Source organism: Mytilus galloprovincialis, chromosome 9 (assembly GCF_965363235.1).
Source record: "Mytilus galloprovincialis chromosome 9, xbMytGall1.hap1.1, whole genome shotgun sequence".
Taxonomy (NCBI): domain Eukaryota; kingdom Metazoa; phylum Mollusca; class Bivalvia; order Mytilida; family Mytilidae; genus Mytilus; species Mytilus galloprovincialis.
This window is the reverse complement of record NC_134846.1, coordinates 57,251,287-57,276,735: the sequence shown is the minus strand read 5'-3', so window position 1 is coordinate 57,276,735 and position 25,449 is coordinate 57,251,287. Positions and strand designations below refer to the sequence as shown.

Here is a 25,449-nt window from a genome sequence, read left to right as displayed (position 1 = left end):
TTTCTTAACACAAACACATTTACATTAAAGGGTTATGGCATACAGTATTGAAACATATTGAGTATATTCTGAAAGATATATATAAATGGAATCCAATCAGAAAAGTTTGGATTGTTAATGGAAAGAACATTGTCAATACATTTAAATGTGAATTATAGTATAACTAATCGCCATATTTGAATATCAAAAATAAGACAATGCGTGACCGAACGACGCATGGATTAAACGAGTGCGCAGCTGAAAAAAAGCATGTTAATATAAAATTTTGGAACATGCCATAGATTGATAGACAGTTCCATGGTCTTGATGCCTCGTAACCAGATCTTCTCTTCCCATACTTTGTCGTGGTATAACAGCTATGCCGTAATTTGTACATAATATAATAAGTATTTCTTTAATTGCCGTTATCAAATTCTTTCAAGAATCCAAACTGAATTTATATACTTTTTTATGCCACGATTCCCATACTTCGGATTATTAGTGCTAGTATAGTTTAGACTGTTTAAGTAGGGTGTTGCAAGAGCATTGAGTCGTTGTCCATAAATCTGCGTTTATTTCCAATTCAGTCATCAGCGGTTGGCATAAATATTTACGACAAGTATTGTGTAGGATTGCTACGGATGATTCTGGTGACAACAAATGTAGGCGTGTTATACATCATTGTAAAGATAAATCAATTTAGATTTACGATATAACAAGTTTTAGTGGGAATGACAGTCTAGAAAGCGGTACATATAACGGAATTTCGTCACCGCCTGACATTTTTCACTAAAGACATTTTTCTAAAATGCAAGTTAAGTACCTTGTGTTATGTCAAGGTAAATAGGATTTTTTTTCTGAGACAAGTGCCTGTGAGCCCTTTTCATAACTTTCATATGCGGATCGATATGAAAATTTTGGTTAACTTTTGGGCGATTTTTTGGAAAGTGGGGCGAGTTGGTGAAAAGGTGGGTCGATTTGCTAGTGGGGCGAGTTGTCTTACTTTCGGAGAATACTATTCCAAATTAGAAGTTTTAATCTCCAATGTGGAGGCGTTTTTTGGAAAATGCAGGACGACGTGATTTATGGAATTATACTGGTTGTGTCTTTTGGCATTGGACTATTTGTTAGACAAATAACAGACCCAGACAGAAAGAGACTACTATGTAGTATAGCAGGCGCTGTTCTTGCTGTTGTGAACTGTCACATACATATTTACCACTCCCTGGTATTGGTAATCGGAAGTTGTCTACTGATAAAAATCTGTGGACCAAGGTATATAAAAGGGTGTTTATATGGGTTTCTGGAACCATTTATTCCAAAATTCAAATCATACATATATATTAATTCAAGATCGACGAATGAAAGCTGATATGAAGTAATCTATGTTATTGTTAAAAACTGTAGTACTAGTAGTGAGTATCTATGTATGTACTTCGAGATTCTGCTAATTTAGACGCACCCCTTGATTGACTGCAAGGGTACAGGGAGCGTCCCTAAGGATTAATGGAGATGTGTCCTTTACAATATTATCCCATCACCAGAACAATCCCCACCAAAGAGGGTGGATAGGACCTTTATCGGGACTCCGGGATTGGGTGTTTTTAAGCTCGGGATTTCGGGATTGACCCTTTCGGGATCTGGGAATTCTTTTTTTCGAATTTCGGGACCTCAGGATTTTGGGTTTTTAAGCCCGGGAATTTGGGATCTGGTGTTTTTAAGCCGGGGATTTTGGGATCAGGACCCCTCCTACCCTCCCTCACCAAACACTGCCAAAGGGAGTGTGTAGGACACCGGGAAGTCTGTTTTTATGGTGGAGGAAGCTGAAGCACTCGGAGAGAACCACCAGGCCACTCGGTGGAAACAGACAAACCAGAGAGATATCAGAAGATTGATTTCCAGGTCAAAGTAGGGGACAACTTTGACCAACCGAGGCCCCCAAAGTACCCATTCTAGTTTAAACTCCGGTCTGGGTACCAGAGATGTGTGTGAGAGGGTGAAAATTACCCTTCTGATGTACTGATATTTTTAGCAGTGAGTGAGAATTGAACTCGGGACCTTCAGCACTGTAGCCATCGGTCTTAACCACTAGACCACAAACTCACAAAGTAGCTTTCCTAAGCTTCGGCTTCCTAAGTATATATATGCTGTCTGCTTATTTCCTTGTTCAGGGTACATGTAGTTATTGAAATAAAGTAGATTGAAGGGTAGTTGTGATTCTGTTGCTAGCTTGACTTTGCAGATTTTTCTTTTGTGCCCTTTACATTTAAATCTTAAAGTCTAGCTACATGTAGTAACAGACAAATGATGGAACCACTGGCACTAACATGAACAAACAAGCAGACATCCCACGGCCCCAGCTTGTCTGAAAAAAAAACAACCTTTGGACATCAAACTAATAGTTATCAAGCCTGCCAACACAACCCACTTTTGGAGTCTGTACCAAGTCAGGCTATTGCTACATACATATATCTTATCTTATCTATATATAATATAATATAAATAGGAAGCAATTTCTAATAAAACATACTAATTAATTTGATTAGATTTGTTTCTCAGATAATGAAAGTACAATGTCAGCTATTTCAGATGTTTAAAATGATAGTTTTAGTATGTATCTGTCCATTTGTCAGGCTACATGTGACCTTGTTGATAATGTACAGTTCATGAAAGACCTTGCTCTTAAAAATTTTTAACTTAAAAAAATCAATCATATTCATTACATATAATGCAGTAGTCAAGAAATTTCAGTGTTTTTACTCATCATCTCATGTTTTGAGTACTCAGTAACAGTTGTTACATGTACAAAGTTCTTGGATAATGAGTGGACGATGGAGTAGATTCAATCTACAAATTAGCATTCAAAATATTTAGGTTAAATACAGAACTTATAAATCTGTAACTACATTTTTAACATATTGTTTTGTTTTTACAGAAAATGTCAGGTATTTGGATACATATGGTGTTTTGGGTACCTTGTTTTCTTCAGAACTTGCCATTATTTTGGTTTACCTAAGCCATCACCAGTGTCCAATGCATTGCAGTTATTTTTAACATTGAAGGTAAGTTGTTGCATAACAAAATCTCAGCCACAAATTTATTTTTTATTTTGAATAGGATCAAGAGCCTACACAGTTTATGTACCCTTCTGTAGCCATTTTTGTACGAATTTTTCAAACTTCAATTGTATCAAAACTACAGATATTATGAATAATAGAGATAGGCCATTTTGTACATATTCCAAGGGGAAACTTGATGCAAAGCATTATTTTTTACTGTTCCATTGCATTTCATAGAAAAAGAGTACTTTGTGGCAAATAAATCAAGATTTTTATAGAAAATCCACAGCCTTTATCCTTGTACTCTCATAATCGGCAATTTGATGACTGATAGATATAGGATTATTGCATGCAGTGCTAGCATTGATTTCCTTAAAATAAGTTTATAAATGTAGTTATTGGTTAAGACAAGTATAAATATGGCCAAAATCAAGTACACCTTTTAGGGTGTGCTCGACTTTAGTGACTCAGCACGAGGTGTTTTGGAATTTACAGGTTACTTAGAACTTTTTGTAAAAAATAAACACTAGCACATCATAGAAAATCAAGTGAGTAATTTATGTTTCAAATTTTATAACAAAAATCTCTGTATTAAAGGCTGTGGATTTTCTATAAAAATCTTGATTTATTTGCCACAAAGTTCTCTTTTTCTATCAAATGCAATGAAATAGTAAAAAATAATGCTTTGCATCAAGTTTCCCCTTGGAACATGTACTACATGGCCTATCTCTATTATTTATTATATCTTTAGTTTTGATACAATTGAGGTTTGAAAAATTCGTACAAAAATGGCTACAGAAGGGTACATAAACCTTAACAAAATAAAAACACACAAAACATAATGGATTAGGTAAATAATAGTTTTTTTCGCATGTAGCAGTTTTCATGAATGGCTATAATGAGCTGTTGTCATCACTTGGCTGCAACTCAATTGACATGAAACAAAGACATAACAATCCTAAGGATCTCTAGATTCAAAATTGTCTGATTTTTTCATATGACCACTGCTACCAAAAACATAAAGATGTGCACATACTTTGTGTTGTGCACTATTTCTTTTACCATGGCTACTCTTTTTAGCTCAACTGGCCCGAAGGGCCAAGTGAGCTTTTCCCATCACTTTGCGTCCGTCGTCGTTAACTTTTACAAAAATCTTCTCCTCTGAAACTACTGAGCCAAATTAAACAAAACTTGGCCACAATCATCATTGGGGTATCTAGTTTGAAAAATGTGTCTGGTGACCCAGCCAACCAACCAAGATGGCCGCCATGGCTAAAAATAGAACATAGGGGTAAAATGCAGTTTTTGGCTTATAACTCAAATACCAAAGCAATTATAGCAAATCTGACGGGGGTGAAATTGTCTATCATGTCAAGATCTATGAAATTTTCAGATGAATTGGACAATCCGTTGTTGGGTTGCTGCCCCTAAATTGGTAGTTTTAAGGAAATTTCACTGTTTTTGGTTATTATCTTGAATATTATTATAGATAGAGATAAACCTTTAACAGCAATAATGTTCAGCAAAGTAAGATTTACAAATAAGTCAACATGACCGAAATGGTCACTTGACCCCTTTAGGAATTATTGCCCTTTTATAGTCAATTTTTAACCATTTTTAGCTCACCTGGCCTGAAGGGAAATGCATACAAATGACTTCTTTTAGAGAACCATTGAATGGAATGAAACCAAACATGGCATGAATGTTCCTTATGAGGTGCTGACCAAGTGTTGTTACTTTGTTGCCGATCCATCATCCAAGATGGCCGCCAGCCGGGGACTTAGTTTAACATAGGACCCTATGGGAAATGCATACAAATGACTTCTTTTAGAGAACCACTGAATGGAATAAAACCAAACATAGCATGAATTATCCTTATGGGGTGCTGACCAAGTGTTGTTACTTTGTAGCCTACCCATCATCCAAGATTGCCGCCAGCGGGGGACTTAGTTTAACATAGGACCCTATGGGAAATGCATACAAATGACTTCTTCTAGAGAACCACTAAATGGAATGAAACCAAACATAGCATGAATGTTCCTTATGGAGTGCTGACCAAGTGTTGTTACTTTGTAGCCGATCCATTATCCAAGATGGCCATCAGCGGGGACATAGTTTAACATAGGACCCTATTGGAAATGCATACAAATGACTTCTTCTAGTGAACCACTGAATGGAATGAAACCAAACATGGCATGAATGTTCCTTATGTGGTGCTGACCAAGTGTTGTTACTTTGTAGCCGATCCATCATCAAAGATGGCCGCCAGCAGGGGACTTAGTTTAACATAGGACCCTATGGGAAATGCATACAAATGACTTCTTTTAGAGAACCACTGAATGGAATAAAACCAAACATAGCATGAATGTTCCTTATGGGGTGCTGACCAAGTGTTGTTACTTTGTAGCCGATCCATCATCCAAGATGGCCGCCAGCGGGGGACTTAGTTTAACATAGGACCCTATGGGAAATGCATACAAATGACTTCTTTTAGAGAACCATTGAATGGAATGAAACCAAACATGGCATGAATGTTCCTTATGAGGTGCTGACCAAGTGTTGTTACTTTGTTGCCGATCCATCATAAAAGATGGCCAACATCGGGGACTTAGTTTAACATAGGACCCTATTGGAAATGCATACAAATGACTTCTTCTAGTGAACCACTGAATGGAATGAAACCAAACATGGCATGAATGTTCCTTATGTGGTGCTGACCAAGTGTTGTTAATTTGTAGCCGATCCATCATCAAAGATGGCCGCCAGCAGGGGACTTAGTTTAACATAGGACCCTATGGGAAATGCATACAAATGACTTCTTTTAGAGAACCACTGAATGGAATAAAACCAAACATAGCATGAATGTTCCTTATGGGATGCTGACCAAGTGTTGTTACTTTGTAGCCGATCCATCCTCCAAGATGGCCGCCAGCGGGGCACTTAGTTTAACATAGGACCCTATGTAAAATGCATACAAATGACTTCTTTTAGAGAACCATTGAATGGAATGAAACCAAACATGGCATGAATGTTCCTTATGAGGTGCTGACCAAGTGTTGTTACTTTGTTGCCGATCCATCATCCAAGATGGCCGCCAGCCGGGGACTTAGTTTAACATAGGACCTTATGGGAAATGCATACAAATGACTTCTTTTAGAGAACCACCAAATGGAATAAAACCAAACATAGCATGAATTATCCTTATGGGGTGCTGACCAAGTGTTGTTACTTTGTAGCCTATCCATCATCCAAGATTGCCGCCAGCGGGGGACTTAGTTTAACATAGGACCCTATGGGAAATGCATACAAATGACTTCTTCTAGAGAACCACTAAATGGAATGAAACCAAACATAGCATGAATGTTCCTTATGGAGTGCTGACCAAGTGTTGTTACTTTGTAGCCGATCCATTATCCAAGATGGCCATCAGCGGGGACATAGTTTAACATAGGACCCTATTGGAAATGCATACAAATGACTTCTTCTAGTGAACCACTGAATGGAATGAAACCAAACATGGCATTAATGTTCCTTATGTGGTGCTGACCAAGTGTTGTTACTTTGTAGCCGATCCATCATCAAAGATGGCCACCAGCAGGGGACTTAGTTTAACATAGGACCCTATGGGAAATGCATACAAATGACTTCTTCTAGAGAACCACTGAATGGAATAAAACCAAACATAGCATGAATGTTCCTTATGGGGTGCTGACCAAGTGTTGTTACTTTGTAGCCGATCCATCATCCAAGATGGCCGCCAGCGGGGGACTTAGTTTAACATAGGACCCTATGGGAAATGCATACAAATGACTTCTTTTAGAGAACCATTGAATGGAATGAAACCAAACATGGCATGAATGTTCCTTATGAGGTGCTGACCAAGTGTTATTACTTTGTTGCCGATCCATCATCCAAGATGGCCACCATCGGGGACTTAGTTTAACATAGGACCCTATTGGAAATGCATACAAATGACTTCTTCTAGTGAACCACTGAATGGAATGAAACCAAACATGGCATGAATGTTCCTTATGTGGTGCTGACCAAGTGTTGTTACGTTGTAGCCGATCCATCATCAAAGATGGCCGCCAGCAGGGGACTTAGTTTAACATAGGACCCTATGGGAAATGCATACAAATGACTTCTTTTAGAGAACCACTGAATGGAATAAAACCAAACATAGCATAAATGTTCCTTATGGGGTGCTGACCAAGTGTTGTTACTTTGTAGCCGATCCATCATCCAAGATGGCCGCCAGCGGGGGACTTAGTTTAACATAGGACCCTATGTAAAATGCATACAAATGACTTCTTTTAGAGAACCACTGAATGGAATGAAACCAAACATGGCATGAATGTTCCTTATGAGGTGCTGACCAAGTGTTGTTACTTTGTTGCTGATCCATCATCCAAGATGGCCGCCAGCAGGGGACTTAGTTTAACATAGGACCCTATGGGAAATGCATACAAATGACTTCTTTTAGAGAACCACTGAATGGAATAAAACCAAACATAGCATGAATGTTCCTTATGGGATGCTGACCAAGTGTTGTTACTTTGTAGCCGATCCATCATCCAAGATGGCCGCCAGCGGGGGACTTAGTTTAACATAGGACCCTATGGGAAATGCATACAAATGACTTCTTCTAGAGAACCACTAAATGGAATGAAACCAAACATAGCATGAATGTTCCTTATGGAGTGCTGACCAAGTGTTGTTACTTTGTACCTGATCCATTATCCAAGAAGGCCGCTAGCGGGGGACTTAGTTTAACATAGGACCCTATTGGAAATGCATACAAATCACTTCTTCTAGTGAACCACTGAATGGAATGGAACCAAACATGGCATGAATGTTCCTTATGAGGTGCTGACCAAATGTTGTTACTTTGTAGCCGATCCATCATCCAAGATGGCCGCCAGCAGGGGACTTAGTTTAACATAGGACGCTATGGGAAATGCATACAAATGACTTCTTTTAGAGAACCATTGAATGGAATGAAACCAAACATGGCATGAATGTTCCTTATGAGGTGCTGACCAAGTGTTGTTACTTTGTTGCCGATCCATCATCCAAGATGGCCGCCAGCCGGGGACTTAGTTTAACATAGGACCCTATGGGAAATGCATACAAATGACTTCTAGAGAACCACTAAATGGAATGAAACCAAACATAGCATGAATGTTCCTTATGGAGTGCTGACCAAGTGTTGTTACTTTGTAGCCGATCCATTATCCAAGATGGCCATCAGCGGGGACATAGTTTAACATAGGACCCTATTGGAAATGCATACAAATGACTTCTTCTAGTGAACCACTGAATGGAATGAAACCAAACATGGCATGAATGTTCCTTATGTGGTGCTGACCAAGTGTTGTTACTTTGTAGCCGATCCATCATCAAAGATGGCCGCCAGCGGGGGACTAAGTTTAACATAGGACCCTATGGGAAATGCATACAAATGACTTCTTTTAGAGAACCATTGAATGGAATGAAACCAAACATTGCATGAATGTTCCTTATGAGGTGCTGACCAAGTGTTGTTACTTTGTTGCCGATCCATCATCCAAGATGGCCACCATCGGGGACTTAGTTTAACATAGGACCCTATTGGAAATGCATACAAATGACTTCTTCTAGTGAACCACTGAATGGAATGAAACCAAACATGGCATGAATGTTCCTTATGTGGTGCTGACCAAGTGTTGTTACTTTGTAGCCGATCCATCATCAAAGATGGCCGCCAGCAGGGGACTTAGTTTAACATAGGACCCTATGGGAAATGCATACAAATGACTTCTTTTAGAGAACCACTGAATGGAATAAAACCAAACATAGCATGAATGTTCCTTATGGGGTGCTGACCAAGTGTTGTTACTTTGTAGCCGATCCATCATCCAAGATGGCCGCCAGCGGGGGACTTAGTTTAACATAGGACCCTATGTAAAATGCATACAAATGACTTCTTTTAGAGAACCATTGAATGGAATGAAACCAAACATGGCATGAATGTTCCTTATGAGGTGCTGACCAAGTGTTGTTACTTTGTTGCTGATCCATCATCCAAGATGGCCACCAGCCGGGGACTTAGTTTAACATAGGACCCTATGGGAAATGCATACAAATGACTTCTTTTAGAGAACCACTGAATGGAATAAAACCAAACATAGCATGAATGTTCCTTATGGGATGCTGACCAAGTGTTGTTACTTTGTAGCCGATCCATCATCCAAGATGGCCGCAAGCGGGGGACTTAGTTTAACATAGGACCCTATGGGAAATGCATACAAATGACTTCTTCTAGAGAACCACTAAATGGAATGAAACCAAACATGGCATGAATGTTCCTTATGTGGTGCTGACCAAGTGTTGTTACTTTGTAGCTAATCCATCATCCAAGATGGCCGCCAGCGTGGGACTTAGTTTAACATAGGACCCTATGGGAAATGCATACAAATGACTTCTTTTAGAGAACCACTGAATGGAATGAAATCAATCATAGCATGAATGTTCCTAATGTGGTGCTGACCAAGTGTTGTTACTTTGTAGCCGATCCATTATCCAAGATTGCCGCCAGCGGGGGACTTAGTTTAACATAGGACCCTATGGGAAATGCATACAAATGACTTCTTTTAGAGAACCACTGAATGGAATAAAACCAAACATTGCATGAATGTTCCTTATGAGGTGCTGACCAAGTGTTGTTACTTTGTAGCTGATCCATCATCCAAGATGGCCGCCAGCAGGGGACTTAGTTTAACATAGGACCCTATAGGAAATGCATACAAATGACTTCTTTTAGAGAACCACTAAATGGAATTAAACCAAACATGGCATGAATGTTCCTTATGAGGTGCTGACCAAGTGTTGTTACTTTGTTGCTGATCTGTCATCCAAGATGGCCGCCAGTGGGGGACTTTTGAATGAAATTAAACATGTTCCTTTCCTTATAAATGAGGTTGTGTTGTCACTTTTAGCCAAATTTTATATTTTTTTATATGATTTCAAAAACCCAAGTAGAATCAGGTGAGCGATACATGCTCTTGAGAGCCTCTAGTTTGTAAATCTTAGTAATCTTTTACAAAAATCTTCTCCTCTGAAACTACTGGGCCAAATTAATCCAAACTTGGCCACAATCATCATTGGAGTATCTAGTTTAAAAAATATGTGGCGTGACCCTGCCAACCAACCAACATTACCAAGATGGCAGCCATGGCTAAAAATAGAACATAGGGGTAAAATGTAGATTTTGGCTTATAACTCTAAAACCAAAGCATTTAGAGCAAATCTGATATGGGGTAAAATAATCTATTAGGGCAGGATCTATCTGCCCTAAAATTTTCAGACAAATCGGACAACCTGTTGTTGGGTTGCTGCCCCTGAATTAGTAATTTAAGGAAAGTTTGCAGTTTTTGCTTATTATCTTGAATATTATTATAGATAGAGATAAACTGTTAACAGCAATAATGTTCAGCAAAGTAAGATCTACAAATAAGTCAACATAACCAAAATTGTCAGTTGACCCATTAAGGAGGTATTGCCCTTTATAGTCAATTTTTAACCATTTTTCTAAAATTTTAGTATTCTTTTAGAAAATCTTCTCCTCTGAAACTACTGGGCAAAATTTAACCAAACTTGGCCACAATCATCATTTGGGTATCTAGTTTTAAAAATGTGTGGCATGACCCTGCCAACCAACCAAGATGGCCACCATGGCTAAAAATAGAACATAGGGGCGAAATGTAGATTTTGTCTTATATCTCTGAAACCAAAGCATTAAGGCAAATCTGACAGGGGATAAATCGTTTATCAGGTCAAGATCTATCTGCCGTGAATATTCAGACAACACAGACAACCTGTTGTTGGGTTGCTGCCCTAGAACTAGTAATTTTAAGGAAATTTTGCAGTTTTTGGTTATTATCTTGAATATTATAATAGATAGAGATAAACTGTAAACAGCAATAATGTTGAGCAAAGTAAGATCTACAAATAAGTCAACATGACCAAAATTTTCAGTTGACCTATTAAGGAGTTATTGCCCTTTATAGTCATTTTTTCACAATTTTCATAAATTTTTGTAAATTTTTGTAAATTTTTAGAATATATTTTCGACTGTAATTACTTGGCCAAGTTCATTATAGATAGCGATAATTATAGCAAGAAGAATGTCCAGTAAAGGAAGATCTTAAAACACATCATGATCACCAAAACACAATTTGGTCATGAATTTATCTGTGTCCATTGTTTAATATGCACATAGACCAAGGTGAGCGACACAGGCTCTTGAGAGCCTCTAGTTTTGAATATATAATGTTAAACACAACAACATTTTAATATCATTCCAGGTGTCATGCTTCTGACATAATGTGGATATAGAACTATTTATAAAATAACATATTTTTAATTCAGAAATTATCATGATTATTGATTGCATTTTTTGTTGTAATTTTTGAACAGGTTGAAGGTAGAACAAAAATGTGAGAGTTATGATTGCCATTACAGGGAACTAAGAATATGTTATTCATTTACAGCTGGTTGCATTAGGTTTTGAGATACATGATACTCATGAATTGTCTAAGAAAGGTGATACTCAAGAGGAGGAAGAATCGACTCTTCAGAGAAAGTACAGAAGTATTTACCCATCTTCATTAGATATACTACAGTACTCATATTGTTATATAGGACTGTTTACAGGTCAGTATAATGTTTTATGTTGTGTCCTTGCAAGCTGTAAACTGTAGGTAGAGTTCCTACAGAGAGAGTGGGGATGGTTTGCACAAAACTGTGTTTCCTTGAAAGAATATAAATGAATAAATGACAATAACCCAACAATGAAAATAACCGAAAGACAACTTATGATTAACATGCAGTCAGAACATTAGACCTGTATAATACAATATATCATGCTCTATATCACCTGAGTCCTAACAGTTGTTAACATAATAAACAAATCAGTTGTTTCCTGTGAAGTTTAATCAGTGGACAAAAGATACATTTACATTATTAAAAGAACTTGCAATGAAAGTCTGTATGGACAAAAACCCTCTGTAATAAAGGTATATAAGATGAAAAAAACACCAGAAAAAACAACTCAATACCATATCAAAGTACGTTAGGAGTAGTCTAAAAAGCTCAAACTAAACCTGCTGTTATGAAATCATGCTGTGAGAAATACACTGGAATATCAGTGGCATTCAAATATTAATGTCATAAACATATAGAGGAAGACATGATCATGTGCTATGCGTAGAACAAACCAGAACAGAACTTCATACACAAAATCAAACAGAAACTTTTAGTTTTGTTTTAGCTATGACATAGCAAATTGTTTTTTTTTTTTTATACCAGCCTGAAATACTAGACTCAAAAATTGAACAACTATGATTAAAATCTTAAGCAACAAGTCAATTGGGTCAAAAAGATTTAGGACACTTCCTTAAAATTTTGACCAATTTATGTTATCTATATCCCTGTTGTAAAAGTCAACAATAGACAAGTGTCTACAAAATATGTCCTGATCTGACACCATAAATCTTTAAAATTTGTGGGAACAATATGGGTCTTTTGAAAAAGTTTAGTTTATCGTGCACTGGTTAATGATTTATTATTAACTTCCAGATTGAAAATACATGTAGAAGTCATTTAAACTGAGATATAAAAATTGGAAATTCAGTGGGAATTAATATGGCTTTAATGATCAAGAAAAGTGAAGCTTTTGATCAGAGGGTTTTAGGTTTTTCATCCAATTCTTAAAGGAAGAATATTGGTATAAAAAGTATAACTTTCTCCTACAATAAAATTGAGAATGGAAATGGGGAATGTGCCAAAGAGACAACAACCCGACCATAGAAAAAAACAACAGCAGAAGGTCACCAACAGGTCTTCAATGTAGCGAGAAATTCCAGCACCCGGAGGCGTCCTTCAACTGGCCCCTAAACAAATATATACTAGTTCAGTGATAATGAACGCCATACTAATTTCCAAATTGTACACAAGAAACTAAAATAAAAATAATACAAGACTAACAAAGGCCAGAGGCTCCTGACTTGGGACAGGCGCAAAAATGCGGCGGGGTTAAACATGTTTGTGAGATCTCAACCCTCCCCCTATACCTCTAGCCAATGTAGAAAAGTAAACGCATAACAATACGCACATTAAAATTCAGTTCAAGAGAAGTCCGAGTCTGATGTCAGAAGATGTAACCAAAGAAAATAAACAAAATGACAATAATACATAAATAACAACAGACTACTAGCAGTTAACTGACATGCCAGCTCCAGACTTCAATTAAACTGACTGAAAGATTATGATTTCATCATCAAGAATGCATTGGAAATAGAAAAAAAATAGAAACATCTAGGTCAATTTTACAAAACTTTTTATACAGTACAATACAATACAATATTTTTTTTGTCAATCAAGGACGCCCTAAGAGAGCAGTATAATTACAAACAATTTATTACAATGATTATTATTAATTCTTAATGGTATATAATGACAAAATATAGAATAGAGAAAATAAACAGAAAAGCAAAATTAAAACAGCAGATATTTATATATATTCAACATATAAAAATGTTATTCAACTGTTAATGGATACCATTAGTGCCATAAAAGTTAAATTTGGTCTATGAATGATTCACTTGGTCAGTAAATTGGCATCATTTACATTTTTTATCAAATTATCCCTCTCAGTCCAGAGACTGATTATTAAATTACATAGGTGTTTTAGAACTTCTAGATTCTCACAACCCATTAGCTATATAAACATATTTTCATTGTTACATTTCTTTAGATTAGGATAAGAAATATAAAGTTCTTTAATAAATGTTATTCTATATATGTTTCTAATTTTTTTGCATCGTAGGAGAAAGTGGATCTCATCTTCCACCTCCTCCTCACAAAGTTTACAAATACGCTCATGAGCTGGGATGTTTTTGTGCCTTCCTGTTTCAATTGCAAGTTGATGGTGCCCAATTCTTAGTTTTGTTAATGCCTCACAGCCTTTGTTTAGAGTTAAGCAGGTTTGAATAGGGTTCAAAATTGAAATTTGTTTTGAATAAACGAAATGTACGAAGTTTATTTTTTTAGTTATTAATACTTCTTACATCATTAAAAATGTTAATTTTTCATTTCTTTGATATACAATCCTTTAAGTTTTCCCATGACTATTTTTCTAATACAATATTTACTCTTATGTAGTAAACTGTTGGGAGTGAGATCCAGAAGCTCCAAAACTTTAATAATATAACTATACCATGAAGTGTGACCTTTTTCATGTAGGCTTTTAGATAGTGCCAGTGCTTCTTTTAGTAAAATGTCTTCAGATTTTTCTATAGTTATCCAATATTTAAGGATGCTTAATAAGATAGACAATTGTATTGGTAAATGTCCCACTTCTGCCATCACAGCATTATTTGTGCTCTTTCTGTTCACACCAAGTATATATTTACAACTTTTTACATTCAATTTTTCAAGTATAAAATCATTACATAGTTTATAAAAAGAAGATGAATCCTCGAGTTTCGAGGGACTGCCAGCACCCCATATTTCTGATCCATACAGTAAAATTGGATTATATACATGTACAAAACAATTTGAGATACCTGTTTTGAGGTGTAACGAGTGTTGATTAACCCTTAAAACAGAATACTAGAACATATACAGTAGATATATTGAGTTCTCACATCTCTGTTTACTGATATATTCAAAGAAATGTTAAGATTGTTGCACCACATCCTGCTACCTGCTATAAATACAGTGTACACAGTGTGATCTGTTTTACTTATTGCTATCTAACAAATGTTTTTGCAATTGTGTACATTTGTACATCAGGATTTTGTCATCATTTTATTTTGCTATTGCAATGCAGTGAACTACTGCTGTCATGTACAGAAGATTTTGATCTGATACTGTTAATTAATCTGACATACCAAAAGTTTGTAATTGGGTCTATGTACACAGATATATAGGTAAAAAAAAATGTTATTTCAGGTCCATATTATAAGTACAGAACCTATGAAGATTTCATACAAAATAGGAACTCTCCAAACATACCAGTAAAAGAGTTTGTTATAGAGAGGTTAAAGTATATCCCTGTGATAGCTGTTACATTTCTGGGAATGTCCCATTTCTTCAGTATTCAGGTAATTTTACCTTGTTAATCAGATAAATGTGTGAATATGCATGATATGTCAGACACTCAAATAAAATTCTGGGTTTAAATGACAACAAAAAGTTTCCTGTACAATATGGGGCTCATAATACAAAATATCTGACACCACAATGGTTCCTGTACAATATGGGGCTCATAATGCAAAATATCTGACACCACTATGGAAAAATTGTTATAGGACATCAATAGTTTAAGCGGTGCATATTCTTGGGTCAACCAGCGCAGATTGCCAAATAGTGATAAGGTGTATTAAAACCATTCGGAAATTGTTAAATGTGAATGTATGCTAGTGACATCTGTATAAGACTTATTTATATAGAAGATGGATGTGACTTATGGTTTGTCTGTAACTTAAGAAAAGAAAACTACTTAATTTTGATGTTATGTTTTAAATTTGTTACAGTATGTAGAAACAGAAGAATTTTTTGAGCATCCATTTTGGTTCCGATTATTTTATATGGTGCCTATGTTTATGATATTCCGTACCAGACTTTACATGGCCTGGCTGGTATCAGAGAGTATGTGCATGACTTCTTCATTAGGGGCCTACCCAGTAGAGGCAAAGGCAAAATATGGCCAGGGTCCTACTGATCTCTCAGGTCTTGACCAAAGGTAGTGTATTCATTGTAGAAAATGTAAATATGTAACACTTTATAAATTTCGAATGCTTGAAGCACCTTTTTAGAATTAATAATTATATCCTTCATCAGGAATGTTCTAAACCAAATTAATATCTGAAAACATGAAGAGCTATACAAACCACACAAACCTAAAAAAGAATTGCAATATCATTATTAAAAATTTAGTCTGATGGAGTAGTAACCTTAGAAACACTATATTTTCATAACACATGATGTTGATGAAATGAATATGAAACTGGTTAAATGCATAGTATTTTGGTTGGTATTATGCCAAACATATAACCTCATTGTTATAAACCATACAATACAGATAAAAATCTATTTTGATGATTTTAACATTTACAATTCAAGAGTTATTCCCCTTAGTTTCCTTAACATTAGAAATTTGAAGGTTCCCTGCTGATAATAAAATATAAATTGTTTTTTGTTTTTTGTTTCTGGATAATTTATAGACACCAAAAGGGGCAAAAAACAAGCATTTTTTTAGCTTCCAGACAATAACTTGTGTTTAAGTCTATGGATCTCTCTGAAATTGTACTACAAGGTTCCATACTACAAAGAAAAGGCTGGGATTGAGTTTTGGGGTTATTGCAACAATGGGGGTTTAAAAAAGTTTAGGGGGGAGTTTTTTCCTAAGGGATTCATATTGTTTTTCAAAATTTTGAATTTTTTTAAAGTAATCTTCAATTGCACAGTATTGGGCAATAGATTTGTAAGATCTTTGCCCAATTTTATTTTGTGTCAGAAACCTATATTATGTCAAAAATTTGATCCCAATTCTATAAAAAAGAAGATATGGTATGATTGCCAATGAGACAACTATCCACAAAAGACCAAAATGTCTAATTCATTTGTAATTCAGACAGTATCAAGCTTGAATATTGTGTCCAATTTGCCCCAACTGTTCAGGGTTTTGACCTCTGCAGTTGTATCAGGCTGCACTCAGCGAAGCATTTTATTTTTCATAGAAATGACGACAGGTCATAACTTATCTATTAAATATTTTGTGACTGATTCTTGTCTTAAAAACATATTTGAGTATTTGCCTCTTAATGTTTTAAAAGCAAACATCAATAAATCCTTCTTTTTTTTTAGTTTATCGACATCTAAATCAGACCAGAAGTATGACTACCAGACAGTGTATAATTTAAGTATTTACGGATGTGAATTAGGAAGGACAACCAGAGAAGGGTTACGTAGCTGGAATATGACTGTTCAGTACTGGTTATCAGCATTTGTTCATCGAAGAATACCAAAACATCTTAAAAGTTATGGGTAAATATTTACTGGATAACTATATTCAATGATATTTACTTGCCTTATACCAATTTGATTGGATCCATTTGTCATATTTCTCTTATGTGTATTTCTTTTTTAGCCATGGTTTTGGTTGTTTTATTTTCGATTTATGAGTTTGAATGTCCCTCTGATTTCTTACGCCCCTCTTTTAATATATGCACTACCACAGGGAACATACATACATATATACATGTAATTGTAATAAGACTTAGGCAAATAGAAAAATGTTGAAATTAAAACAATGAAAGAACTAGCATAACTGACCTGAAGTGTACGAAAAAAAAATACTGTAAATTCAGAAATATATGCATGCGCTTATGAAATCTTAACTAATGCAATCACAAAAAATTTATGATTGAAAAGCCGTTATGAAAGTTTCTAATTTTGCAAACCTGACATTCACATTTTACACAATAATAAAAAACGTCTGTTAGTATCTTTAGGAGCACTCTTTGATGGAAGAGAAATGCTATAATGTGAGAGAAAAAGAACAGAGCATGATCTTTTTGACTTCAGTTGATTAATTCTGATCTTGTATATGATATCATATTTTTTCCTATTTCAGAGTTGCCATTACAATGGCAGTGAGTGCCTTTTGGCATGGTATACATCCTGGATATTACCTCAGTTTCATGTTAGTTCCCGTTATAGTGTTTGCAGAGGATGCCATGATTTCAGCATTCCGTAAAAACAGTTCCGAAAAAATGCAATATTGGTTTGACTGGACTTGTTTGTTTTTTAAAATGAGAGGGTTTGATTACATGTGTATGGGATTTTTGTTACTTAAACTTGACTTAACTTTAGCATATTGGCAATCCATCTTTTTTATAGGACATTTAGTTCCCATATTATTTATCATAATTTCTAAAATATTTAAACCTAAGAGGAAAAAAGAAGAAAAGAAAGAATAAGATATTATGAAATTTTTACATGGAATATTTTTTTTTAATCCTGTATACAATTGTTTATATAATTTTTTCTATACATATACACTTATAATATATCAGGCTTTAAATTGTTGAAAAGAAATACATGCATAACAGAAACAGTTCTAAGAATACAAATAAAGGTTGTCAGAGATATCATTTCATAATTGCAACACAAGGCTAGGAATAAGTATGTAGTACTGTGCAATATAAATAATGAAAAATTGTAATTACAGGAAATCAGCAAAAGTAATTAAAAAATGTTTAGTTACAAAGTTTTAAGTTTGCTGACATTTCCTTATCCTGAAGATTATATAATTGTTATAAGAATGGCATAATGATTTTTTTTAATTTCAAGAAAATTAACAGGGCTTAGTAAGTCAATACATTCATTTATCTATTGTGCCTAAATGACTTACAGCCGATTTCAATGAGTGTGTAGACAAAGGTAATATCTTTGGTTAGCTTGCTTGCTAGTTGAACCGTGAAGCCATTGTTAGGTTCCGTAAACAACCTCCTTTAAGAGTAGACTAGTCTGATAGGTAACCAATCTATCTGTCTGTTGGACTATGCTACATCGAAAGGAGGATAGTATACCTGAGCTAATAATAATTTCAAGATTCAGCTTACAAGCAAGCTAACCAAAGATATTACCTTTGTCTACACACTCAATGGAATCGGCTGTTAGCCCAAATAAAGACTGAGATCAGGTTCGATATCTGACTGCACTATGTGGGTGAAACACATGAAATGTTTGCTGCTACTTTGATAATAAATTGTGTTAACATACTTTTTGTGACTATGGTATTGGTTAAAGCCTTGCAGAACAAAATAAAACAATTGCAGCACTTACTACTACTGCAGAAATACTGTAAGAGATCACATACATATCACCAAATTTAGTTTCATATGGGAAATTTTTAAAAGTACAGTGCATCATAAGCCTATGAAGGCTGGCTGACATAAAATATGTTTCAAATTTGTATTATAATGTAAAATATCAGGCTGCACTGTAATAAAACAATATATATATAGATGAATAATGAAATTTTCACTTTTATTGTAATTTAATCGAATATAGGAATGAAAGAGTAAATCACTTAAATATATATTGAAGTTAACTAAAACAATATAAATTAAATGTATCAATTCATTTTACGTCATGTAATTAAAAGATTTGATGTGTATTTTTTGCAAATAAATGATGTGAAAGTTATCAAAGGTACCAGGATTATAATTTAGTACGCCAGACGCGCGTTTCGTCTACATAAGACTCATCAGTGACGCTCATATAATAATTTATATCAAAATATTTATAAAGCCAAACAAGTAAAAAGTTGAAGAGCATTGAGGATCCAAAATTCCAAAAAGTTGTGCCAAATACGGCTAAGTTAATCTATGCCTGGGATAAGAAAATCCTTAGTGTTTCGAAAAATTCAAAGTTTTGTAAACAGGAAATTTTAGAAAAATGACCACATTATTGATATTCATGTCAACACCGGAGTGTTGACTACTGGGCTGGTGATACCCTCGGGGACGAAACGTCCATGTAAGCTATTCAATAGTTATCATATTAACTTGTAATGCTGGATAAAAAGTAAAGATATTATTGCTGTTTGTTTTGAAGCTTGCCACATATCTTTGATTTGCATTTTTCTTCACTAGTCAATTCTTGTAAAAAATTGAGCAGTTGTATAATGTAATGTGTTTGCCATAAAATCATTGTTTTCAATAGAATATTATGTTAATGTTTGAATATAAATAAGTTATAATAACATGTTTAAATCATGTCTCTGTAAACTAATTTAAAATGCAAATATTCAGCACATTCCAAATTTCAGTCATGTCTGGGTATTTGACAGTATACTAAGTAGCAACACGAATTATTGTTTTTCATAGAAGACATCAAGTAACTTCTTGCCTCTAGTTAAACATTGACAGCTTACTGCACAGTTCTATATCCATAACCTTGTATGATATGACAATTGTATGTAGTATCACTGATATTTTGAATTAGTGCAATACGTTTGTACTGTAACACTAACATTGTTGATTATTTGAAAGAAGGCATTTAAATAAACAATAAAAGCATTTCAAGACAAATAATCTTACTTTATTTTTGTATTTGGTAATACAGGAGCATAATCAAGTAATTGGGTTTAATGAACCTCTTGTACTGCTCCAGGAAAAAGGTTAGAATGAAAGTCTACTATTATTTGCCCTTCATGGAAGGACTTTTATTTGTGAGCATCAATCAGGAGTGCCCTTCAATGTAGTGGTAAATGTGAAACATTCTCATTTGTACATTTGTTGTCCATCATGTGTCCCACATAAATCTTGAGTCATTCAGTAAAAGTGCCAGATCTTCATTGTAAGGCTTGTAAAACTTGTTTAGTAAATCTTTTGTTTGTTTATGCATTGGTCCCTGTTTTTTCTTGAGTGTTGTTTTATAAGCTTTTTCTTTTTGGACTATTCTGTCAAAATCAATTTCAGGCAGTTTTTCTGAAAAATTAAGTTGAATTTATATTGACATGTATTGCTTTAAAATTTGTCTTAATTAGGATCAACTGGTAGAATAAATATGAAGATATTTAATCTTATCTTACCTCCTATACATTTCTAGGAATGTGATTGGCAAAAGCACCCTTGTGGAGACCGTGTATACTTCATATTAGGCTGGGCTTATCTCATACACGGTTAGTAGGGGTGTTACGTCCCTTTATATTCCATATAAGGTAGTAGGGAGGCGGGGCTTATTTCATACACGGTAAGTAGTGGTGTTACGTCCCTTTAAAAAAAAAAACGGTACTTTCACCCCATATGGAATTTACTGACCCCGTATGTACCGTATTAGATCACTAGCACACTGAGTAACTAATATTACACTCAGTTAAGATAAGGTCAATAGGAAGCTGTATTTAATTATTTATGGTTTTTTTTATAAGCAGAATGGTAAGTAATGACAATGGCAATCACTGCTTTACTCACCATAGTTATATTCAAGTTAAAATGTTTGACTGAAACACAAATGTTTAAGATTGGTAGACAGCAAAGCTTGTCCTATGAACACTTAACTAAATCTCATACATGTATCTCAGAAAGAAGACAAGCTGGATAATCCATGCAAATATATACCACTGTACATCCCTCAGTCTGTTCACATATTGTACAAAAATCAGAAATGCTTTGATTAAACATGATGATAATTGTATGGTGTATGGGTGTATTCGAATAAGTGAAAGATGCCTCCTTTTTGATTTATTTAGATATGTCCTTCAAGAGTTTTTTTTGTAATTTGTTTATTTTTGACATAAAGACAGAAAACAATCAAGCAGGATTACACACATGTACAGTTTCAAGTATGGTCTTAAAGATATTATTATTATATGACAACTCTAAATAGCAAGACATACAACAAAATATAACTATAATTTTCGTACCAGTTATAAAATATTTAAATCACCTAGGACAGATTGTAATGGCAACCATTTTTTATCTATATATTCTTTTTGTGTAGGAGATAAGAAATTTACTGTATGTTGTTCTATTCTTATACAGTATTTTAAATTTCAAGAGTTATGGAACTTTTAATGTCAGATTTTCATGAGTTATTGGACTTTTAGTGTCAGATTCCAGGCAATTTTCACACTTACTCTCTTTTGCATAGAATGATTTCCACAACTTATACATAGTAATTGGGATTGATTAAAGGAAGCCTCCTTTCAATTTTGGTATGTTATTCCAGTATTACCAGACTGTCAGATTTAAATACATTTTTCACATGTTGTTCTATTTAGAAACTTTTCTCACATGATGTACAATAACTTGAGTATGCTAGGATCTATATAATTTAATTGAAACATATTTGTTGGAATTTGTGCAACTAACCACTTTTTGAATAGGTATACTATATGTCTTCAGGCTCAGGGATGTTGACATCTCTTACTGATCTGTTTTTTTTTATATCAATATTAATTTTATCATTGAATTTTTACTTTTACTTATTTTATAAATGAAACAGAAATGTTACCCAGTTGCAGGAACTTGAAAATCTGTTTTAATGTTCCTTTTATATTTTCTGCATAATCTTCAGTCTTAAGAACCAATATTTGTTCTTTAGGGAATAATTTCAACCATTCTTTGAGGTAGACAGCATAAAATCCTACATGTATTCTTGCCTGAAAATATCAGTAACGATGTCTTTACATTTTATTTAAATTAAGAACAACACATAGTTATACATGTACATGTAGTAGTATAATTGCAGATGATTGTATCTTATACAGAAACATAACAAACCAACAAGATTGTACCATACTACAAAATGATCTAAACTGCCTAGCCAATTGGGAAAAAACTTGGGGTATGCAATTCCATCCTGAAAAATGCAACTCCCTCACTGTAACAAGATCACAGTCACCATTCAAACATGATTATGTATTAAAAGGCCACATCTTAGAATCCGTCAGCACTGCAAAATATCTTGGTATCACCCTTTCTCACAACATGTCTTGGGATACACACATAAATAATATTACTTCAAAAGCAAATAAAATCTTAGGCTTTCTAAAAAGAAACTTGAAAATAAACCAGGAAGAAACTAAAAGTTTGGCATACAAATCCATGGTACGTTCTAATTTAGAATACTGCTCTTCAGTTTGGTCACCTCACACCCAAAAACAAAAAAACAACATTGAAAAAGTACAAAGAAGGGCAGCACGCTATGTCACCAACAGATACCACAACACCAGTAGTGTTACTTCCATGATTGACCATCTTCAATGGAAGTCACTTGAAACTCGCAGAAACATCAATCGAGTCACTATGCTTTACAAAATCTCTCACCATCTCATTGCAGTAGACCCAAACCTTTACCTTGTACCACAGCCAGTCAAAAACACCAGATTCACTAATCCATTACAATACCAGACATTTAGCACAAGAACAGACTATTTCAAGTACAGCTTTTTTCCATTCACTGTTGTACTGTGGAACTCACTCCCACAAAACATCATCAGCGTTAACTCCCTGGATCAGTTTAAAATACTGATCCAGAGTCAGTATATTTAGATATCTAACCTGTTTGTAAATAATGTAAATGCGTTAATTTTTGTTTTGTTTTTGCACAAAATTATTTTTGAATTATTGCACAAAATTAGTTATTATATTTTATTAAGTGTCTGTTTGCGATGCGCCGACGTATAGTCATCAATGTGCTGATGGATCGTCGTATGATGTAGATGTAGATGTAGATGTAGTATCCAGGAGGATTTACAGTTTATTAATAAGTGATATATATCAATATTTAGATCGCCAATAAGATAAAGTCAATATAATTGTAACAAATTGAAAATATGATATTAGAAAAAATATTTCTGTCAATATAACATAAAGCTTTCAAGCAATATAATTATAATAAGAAATAGGAATTAGTAAACAGAGGATTTTATACATAACCTACATGTTAAAAACCCCAAAGCACCGAACATAAAACACAATAAATTATAGACCATGGAAAATAAAGATTTTTTTTATTGAAAGATGGCATTTATATGTTACCTTGTACATGGCAATATGTTTCCTATCATACAGACAAGATTCCAGTGTTCTCCTTTTCATACAATACTTGAGATAAGTGATAGAAAAGTGAACAGCATCATGAAACCCTTTACTAGTTCTTGTCTGACCAAGTTTTAGGAACATGTAATCCGAATACAATCTGTAATGAAAAATAATGCAGATTTATGTGTTTGTCCTCATTACTTTCAACTTTTATTTCATTTCAAAATGTTTTATTTTTTATTTTGAAATCTCAGAGAAGTCGTTTGTTGATAAGTTTTGAATGCAGTTGATTTTTTTTCTGTCTATAAGCAGCAAGACCTGTCATTCACACATTGACCAATTTCAGATGTCTGAAGAGTTTTCCTGGATTTACCCTCACCAGAAAAGATCAAACATAAGTATTTGAAAGCCAGGGATGTATAAAATATGTAGAAATGGTGATTTTTTTTTAAATAAATTTCAATTGGACATTAACATGGGTTGCTGTTGTAATTGTAATCATGTTTCTCCTGCTATATCTTTAAAGACATATAATAAAATATTATTAGATTAATATGAAGACTGCACTGGACGAGACAGTCAACTCAGTAAACAGTTGTAATAATCGGTTTATGAGAGAGAAAAAAAGACCTCTTCTTCTTTTTTGTTAATTTTCTCTTTTTAATCATGGATGATTTTTTTTATTAGCCATTACAATATTACATCAACTTAAATGCATAAAATTACGTACCTACTGGTTGGATCTCTGACGATAATAATCAGTTTAACTTTTGGATTCATATGATGCATTAAGTGAGGGGTTAATATTTTAGGATGGTTTAATCGATGGTTTTGTTTAATGTTCTTCCATCCTGTGAAATCCCAAAAATCCATGGGTGTCCCATCACCTGTATTGAAAATAAACGGATATTGGCTTAAAACTGTATACACAATTTGACTCATATACTGATGAAAACACAGGATTATTATGCTAATAATAGTTTGTATACTTGACCTAATGAAAATAGATAATTAACTACCTTCATATAAACAAGTTCAATGAACTATACCTGTAACTAGCTTATTGTTGCTTGAAATATTTGCTGCAGCACCATCGAAGTAATTCAGATAATCTCCGAATGTTTCACGTGGGTGTTGGTACCGGCTTAACCATAACCCTACAAAAACAATAAAGTTAGAATATTTATACCAATCCATATAATTGTCATGTAAAGCACAAATGCAAACACAAACGCTGAAAGTACAGTGTGCTGCTTAAATATTTTTCTCTTGTCTAAAATTTAATTAAGCTTGACAGGATTTTTTGGTGTATTTCACTAAAATTATAGTAAATAATTTCGAAAAATAAATGCATTACCATATCGTCTCCATGACCACCACATTGTTTCTTTGTTCAGGGATCCATCATTGCCTAATATATGTGGATGTTCCAATAGACGAAGGAAAAGATCTGTTGACCCACACTTATCTACTCCTAGTAAATGGAAGTACGGCAAACACCGGAACTTTGTTCTTGTTTCGTTTGTTTTACAAGTTTCATAGAAGCATGGGTTCTTGTAACTGTTGTCGTACTCAGGTGCCGCCTTAAAGAAATTTCATTGTGTATCATAATACAGATTCTTTTGAATGTATACTACTTGTTTTGTACCCTATCTTTGGATTACTGAAAAGGTACCTTAATAATGAAGTACCTTTCTACTGAGTACTTTGAAATTATTGTAGAACTTAAGTACCATTATTTTACAATACTGTCTTTGTCACCGACTTGAACTAAGTTGTAAGTTGCAGTTTTGAACTTTTAATATTTA

The 25,449-nt window shown here is 34.4% G+C and overlaps 2 protein-coding genes across 2 annotated transcripts; one reads left to right on the top strand and one right to left on the bottom strand.

Annotated features, from left to right (window-relative positions):
• Positions 1-956: 956 nt before the first annotated feature.
• LOC143045397 (membrane-bound acylglycerophosphatidylinositol O-acyltransferase mboat7-like) lies at positions 957-18,210 on the top strand. Its single transcript, XM_076217855.1, has 7 exons — positions 957-1,254; positions 2,915-3,041; positions 11,570-11,732; positions 15,033-15,184; positions 15,617-15,825; positions 16,950-17,129; positions 17,719-18,210. The coding sequence occupies exons 1-7, from the start codon at positions 1,046-1,048 to the stop codon at positions 18,062-18,064; spliced, it is 1,386 nt and encodes a 461-aa protein (XP_076073970.1). The 5' UTR covers positions 957-1,045; the 3' UTR covers positions 18,065-18,210.
• A 1,960-nt stretch (positions 18,211-20,170) lies between these two features.
• On the bottom strand, positions 20,171-25,140 carry LOC143045395 (carbohydrate sulfotransferase 15-like). The gene is made up of 6 exons (XM_076217854.1): positions 24,999-25,140; positions 24,691-24,798; positions 24,372-24,528; positions 23,639-23,798; positions 22,110-22,257; positions 20,171-20,581 (listed from the first exon to the last, which is right to left on the bottom strand). The coding sequence occupies exons 1-6, from the start codon at positions 25,021-25,023 to the stop codon at positions 20,397-20,399; spliced, it is 783 nt and encodes a 260-aa protein (XP_076073969.1). The 5' UTR covers positions 25,024-25,140; the 3' UTR covers positions 20,171-20,396.
• Positions 25,141-25,449: the final 309 nt, after the last annotated feature.